The sequence below is a fragment of the Paracoccidioides lutzii genome (assembly GCF_000150705.2).
Source record: "Paracoccidioides lutzii Pb01 unplaced genomic scaffold supercont2.28, whole genome shotgun sequence".
NCBI lineage: Eukaryota > Fungi > Ascomycota > Eurotiomycetes > Onygenales > Ajellomycetaceae > Paracoccidioides > Paracoccidioides lutzii.
In genome coordinates this window covers 26,157-32,470 of record NW_015440974.1, presented here as the reverse complement: position 1 = coordinate 32,470, position 6,314 = coordinate 26,157, and the positions used below count along the sequence as shown (strand labels likewise).

At 46.7% G+C, this 6,314-nt stretch overlaps 2 protein-coding genes across 2 annotated transcripts; one reads left to right on the top strand and one right to left on the bottom strand.

The window, feature by feature from the left end:
- Positions 1–766: 766 nt before the first annotated feature.
- Positions 767–3,529, top strand: PAAG_07948 (20S cyclosome subunit (BimA/Nuc2/Cdc27); the record flags this gene model as incomplete). The annotated part of the gene is made up of 4 exons (XM_002790016.2): positions 767–1,103; positions 1,257–1,430; positions 1,500–3,355; positions 3,458–3,529. The coding sequence occupies 4 exons, from the start codon at positions 767–769 to the stop codon at positions 3,527–3,529; spliced, it is 2,439 nt and encodes an 812-aa protein (XP_002790062.2).
- Positions 3,530–4,568: 1,039 nt separating this feature from the next.
- PAAG_07947 (hypothetical protein) lies at positions 4,569–6,057 on the bottom strand (the record flags this gene model as incomplete). Its single annotated transcript, XM_002790015.2, has 4 exons — positions 4,569–5,139; positions 5,217–5,611; positions 5,678–5,785; positions 5,917–6,057. The coding sequence occupies 4 exons, from the start codon at positions 6,055–6,057 to the stop codon at positions 4,569–4,571; spliced, it is 1,215 nt and encodes a 404-aa protein (XP_002790061.1).
- Positions 6,058–6,314: the final 257 nt, after the last annotated feature.

The following is a 6,314-nucleotide window of genomic DNA, read 5'->3' as shown; positions in this document are numbered from 1 at the left end:
CTGCTGACCCCTTGATCTGTATTGGTATCAATCCATCTCCACCTGGTACTATACCACTCCTCTGCTTATATCTAGACGACACAACCTTCACCTCAAAGGGACCCGATCATAAAACTGCAATATCCTGTGCCTGCTCTAGCATCATGCCCGCGTAGACCACCGGTCGCTGCCGGTTGTCCTGTCCACGGTTGTCCCATCATCCATCTTCTTGGCTTTGATGCAACCAGGTAAAACCACAACACAGGAATCCCTCACTCATCCCGCTGCTTCTCAGTCCCCTCAGAAAATGCCCCACCTCACAGTCTTGTCTTAATTGCGATGGAAGAAGATGCACTGTCTGCCTCTCTATACGTATAGCTAAGAGGTCCCTTTAGCTGCAGCGTGTGATGTATCTCTCCTTGGTACTCACTCCCTCCACCACTTCACGCGGCTCTCAGCTTCCTGATTCGACATTCAAATTCATTCCTCCCCCAACCTCCAGCCTCCTCCTCCTCCTCCTCCAACAACAACAACAACAACAGCAACAACAACAACAACAACAGCAACACCAACAAAAACACCATCACCAACAACAAGAACAACAACAACAGCAACACTTCTAAACACATTCCTTCCCTCCCTCTCTGCATGAATTACGACTGAGATACCACACACTCCTCCTCCTCCTCCTCCTCCTCCTCCTACCCTCATCCCGCCCTAGCAACCCACCAACCTCGTCTCCTCTCTCCTCTCTATTATATTACAAACAGTCGTCCCTCTTCTTACCATGGCACCCTCCGCCCCTCACATATCCAGCCAGCTGCGGCAACTGATATATTATCATCTCGATAACAACCTCATCCGCAATGCCCTCTTCCTTGCCGGCCGCCTCCACGCCTTTGAACCACGATCATCGGAAGCTTCCTACCTCCTCGCCCTCTGTCATCTCCAGAGTGGCCAGTCCAAGGCTGCATGGGAATATAGCAGGAATTCGGGTTCCAGGGGAACGCATGCTGGCTGCTCATATGTCCATGCGCAAGCATGTTTAGATCTGGGGAAGTACATTGAAGGGATCACTGCCTTGGACAGGAGTAAGAGCCTTTGGGCTAACAAGAATAATTGGAGTAAGTGGCTCTTTCTGCTCTCTCTCTATCCGTATGCTTGGGTGTTGGGCATTGGATTTTGCACATACATGAATCTACAAAACAAAATAAATAAACAAAACTAAAAATAAATAAACTGCCGCTCCGTATAACTGACTGCAACTTGGATTGCAGATAAGCATAGCGAAACACGAAGACAACACCTGCCAGATGCCGCTGCATGTCTTTGCTTACAGGGAAAATTATGGCATGCACATCAAGATCTACATAAAGCAGTGGATTGTTATGTTGAAGCTTTGAAATTAAACCCTTTCCTTTGGGACGCCTTTCTAGGTCTTTGCCAAACAGGTAAAAACAAAAAATACCGGAAGCAGTTGTTCTTATTTTTCTAGTACTGACACTTTTTCCAATCGAAAGGTGCCAATATCCGGGTTCCCAACATATATAAGATGTCCCCAGATATGTTAGCAATGCTCCCTTCGTCGCCAACCACAGAAAATCCTCCGACATTCGAAAAGGCTGCACAGACAAATGGACCCCTGCAAGTACAACCAAACATAAACCATAACGTAGATCCATTTACATCGTTCAGTGCTCGCGTTGATGCTGCAAATGGTTCCTCCGCACTTTGGGAAAAGTTAAATGGCAGTAATGTCAGTGTTTCTATCGGTGCTCCCGCGCCGGAAGGTTTGGAAACTCCTGTCGCCCAAAGCGATTCGGACGACTTGCGTGCAGGTGGCAGTGGTGGTGCAACTTCTGGTGACCCATCATGGGAACCCACTTTTGCACCTGGGAGGAAGAATAGAACTATTCAGACATTGGGTTTGGATTATGGGGTAGATCCACCCCCAAAAATGAAGACTACATCAACGAAATCCAGAAATAAAGCCAGGGTAGATCCGGAAGATACATATCATATCGCAGTCTCAAGAGAAACAGCCCCGCCAGCATTTGGAGGAGGTGAGAGGAAAAGAACAGTATCCGGTCAAGTTGCCCACCAAACAGCCACACAGACTTCCGAACCAGGAGCTCCACAACGACGTAGTGTACGGCTCTTTAACCAGATTCGCCCCACGACTAGCAAATTTTCAGCCTCGGTGACGTTTGGGGTTCGGGAAGGTCGAGAGATTAAAAAGGTGAAGGCGACAGGCGCAAAAGGGCGTAACCCTTCTGGTTCAACTATGGGACGGGTCGTGAGCGGTAATCGCAAAGCTGCCCCCGATGGGATGGACATTGACGGCAAAGAGAGTCGAGGGGTTCCTGCTTCTGCTGTCCCGAACGGTGCGGTTGGTGGACACTCCAAACACGCAGCGACGGATAAATCAAAGGACGTCGAAGCTCTCAATTGGATTTTAGATCTTTTTGCGAAACTTGCAGAAGGTTACTCGGCACTCACGACATATAAATGCCAGGAGGCTATACAAATATTCAATTCTCTCCCGCAAAGCCAGCGAGAAACCCCATGGGTTTTGTCGCAGATAGGTCGAGCGTATTATGAACAGGCAATGTATGTTGAAGCCGAAAAGTATTTCATCCGCGTTAAAACCATTGCGCCGTCGAGATTAGAGGATATGGAGGTTTATTCAACTGTTCTGTGGCACTTGAAAAATGAAGTGGAATTGGCTTATCTGGCACACGAACTGATGGAGATCGACCGCCTATCACCACAGGCATGGTGCGCCATCGGCAACTCCTTCTCTCTGCAATCCGATCATGACCAGGCGCTTAAATGCTTCAAACGGGCCACGCAACTGGACCACAGCTTCGCCTACGCCTTTACATTGCAGGGACACGAATACGTCTCCAACGAAGAATATGATAAAGCCCTGGATGCCTACCGGTACGGCATCAGCGCTAACAGCAGGCACTACAACGCCTGGTACGGCATTGGCAAAGTCTACGAAAAAATGGGCAAATACAAGTTTGCAGAACAACACTACCGTACCGCCTCCAGTATCAACCCGACCAACGCCGTGTTAGTGTGGTGTATCGGTCTCGTGCTGGAGAGGATGGGAAATCAGAAGGCTGCGCTGTTGCAGTACGGACGGGCCTGTACACTTGCGCCGCAGTCTGTGCTTGCCCGCTTGCGCAAAGCTCGGGTTTTGATGAAGCTGAATGAGCTTAAGCTAGCGCAGGTTGAGCTTGGGATATTGAAAGATTTAGCGCCCGATGAGCCGAATGTGCATTATTTGTTAGGGAAGTTATATAAGATGCTTAATGATAAGGGGAGTGCGATTAGGCATTTTACAACAGCGTTGAATTTAGATCCGAAGGTATGATCTTCTATTTTTTGCTTTTGTGCAATTGGTGTGGGGGCTTGTCCTTCGTTTGCTTCATTGATTGATTGTACGTGCTAACAAGGTCCCAAATTGTAGGCTGCGCAGTTTATTAAGGATGCAATGGAATCGTTGGAAAACCCTGAGGACGACGATGAGGATATGGGGTGATGAAACCTCCTTTGCCAGATTGCATGCTTGTTTTCATTTTGTCTTTTTTGTGCTGTAGATATATTGACTAATCCCTTTTGATCTTCTCTTGTTGCTTCACACACTCTAACACCCCCTGACAACCATCTCACCTTCAAACCTCTTTCTGTCCTCTTGCCTTTGCAACTTGATTTTATTTTAGCGAGATCTCTGATGGCTGTCCTTCCTGTTTGAACAACAGCCCACTTTTTCTGGTTTCGTTTCCGTTTCTTGCGGAGCATTTTGATCCTGGTGTTTGGCGGTTGATACTTTGGAACGGTACGGAAGAAATGGAGCATGAAGCATGAGCATTAATCAAGCATGACAAAATAGGCGTTTATTTTTTCTGGATATGGGATTTGTGTTTTCTTGTTGAGTTCCGGAAACAGGTTGCGCTAAAGATGTACGCTTTTCAACAGGTCCTCGTCGTGCTGGACAAAAATGAGGGTAAGGTGGAGAGGGTGGTTCTGGAATAAATGAAGTAACAAAAATGTCAACTGTTCTGTTTTTATGTATTTATAAATCACTGACATCCCCAATATGTTGCATCGTCATAATATTGTATAGTCTGATAACAGCTGATGGAGGGGGAAGATTGTGGATTGTATTTGGACAAGCTAACTACAGTGGGGCTTATATATATAGTGTTAGGTTTACCACGTGTTGGCAAATGATTAATGGATGGAATTATTGATTGATAAGTTCATCAAGTGAAGGAGTGGATGACCAAAGTTGAAGAACAATGGTTGACAGATAGAAACATTAGGACGATCAGTAGACAGACAGCTATAACATAGTAGTTAGAACCCTTTTCATATGAGACACAGCAACTGTTAGCAAATGTTCAGGCAAGTGTCAAAGTTAAAAGTATAATTTAATGGTGAGATAAAGCTGGGAATAGATGTAGCTCAGTATGGGCGATATCATCCAGGTGGTCAAGCTCTGAGGGGATAGCATTTCCAGTTTCATCCATATACGTGCACATGGAACCCATAATATATAAGAAATTTATGTACATACATTACGCCTGCTCATACCTATGCTCAGGAGTCGGTGTGGAATGTTTGTCCAGTTCCGCCGCGACCCTTGACGTCGAAAACTCAACAACTTTCTGTATTTGTCCTCTCGGAATGAGTTCCAAATCGTCATCGACTCCGTCTCTACTGGGTATCGTCTGCCCATCCCCTTTCGATATCCAGATATTTTCCTCCGATGATGACCGTCCCTTGGCAACTGTGTTATCAGGTCTCATTCTAGAGGCGCTTATCTTGCCATGCGCGGAGGATCTATGTTGTCGACTATAATGGCTTTTCCGTGGGGGTCCTGAGCCAATTGTGTACGTGAAATCCCCGCCGCCGTTCCTGTAGATGCGTCCTCGGTCATGCGGCGAGCGTGCATTGCTGTCTTGAGAGTGGAAGAAGATTTTGTATTTCATCAAAAGGGGCTTCAGCGTCACAGCCGATATAGCTATGATGCTTACCCCTATCTCCACCATGGACCATATCATTATCTCGGTGTTAGTGTAGAGGAAATCTTTCTGATCGTATCCATATTTGACGTATGTAAGACGGGCTATGGTTGCAACGCTCGCTCTGTGAAAGGTTAGAGTAATTGCACATCTGGAGGTATTGCACGGAGGAGAGAGGGCGGAGAGGAAGTGGAAGCTTACACCGATCCAAACCCAAGTAGAAGGCCAGCGGATAACTTAGTACGAGAATTTAATTGTAATTTCCGTATCATCAATGCAGGGACTAATGCGAGTATCAAATCACCCGCACAAACGATTGAACCGTGGGCATAGCTTCCGGCAACGACCTTATGATATTGCCGGCACGTCCCGCCGCTATTCGGGTTTCGTATCTGTTCCCATACAAATTCCACCGGCCAGCACGAGAAAAGGGCGAAGAAGAAGTAGAAAGTTGTGAAAATGGCCGTAACTGTACCGACCGCGTATATCGTGTAGATGTAACCTCGTCCGATGACAACTCGTAACAGAGATAAACAGAAGGAGATCTTTACTATTCCTGAAGAGGTGATATATAAAAGATCGGCGATAAAAAAAAACTGCGCTAGCTGTTAACGATACCATCATACAAAAGCTGCTCTGCGGGCCTGATTCTTATATCTGACCTTGAATGAATCTATGATCGCCTCGCGTGGTTTTATGCTTTTAGTACGTTTCCCAAGTCCCATGGACGCAGCTTTCATGAGGCAACTAGCACATCCGGTGAATATCAACTGTGGAATAATGAATCAATAATTAGCCACGCAAAAGAGCAGGCAGGATAATGGTTCCCTTCAACCTATGGATGTACTGTAACTACTGTACATACATGGGTATGTGCATGTAGGGATGCTTTCTAACGTACCAAAACAGCGATCACGAATATGTCGTCAAGACCCCATCGGGTTAGTTTTGCGCGCACGTAGCAGCGAAATGCAACGATTAGCCACGAAGCGACGAGCAAAGAAATTGCTACAGCAAATATGCTGGAACTTTTTTCCTCCATGTTGGCGGCCACACAAGACAAAAGACTAAGGAAGCCTGTTGCATCGATCAAGACAATCAAAGAAAGAGGAGATAGGCATGGTCAAATAAATACTCTCCCGGGGGTGATAGAAAAGCTAGTCCGAGATATAGACCCACACTTCTGCCATCCTTACCCACCTCGTGGAATTCTGCGGGGGATGCTGCGTCAAGCCCCCTGAAGCCTGGTCTGCCTCATAAACCTCTCCGCGTAGTCGCGCTAGAAGAACCGTGGAAACT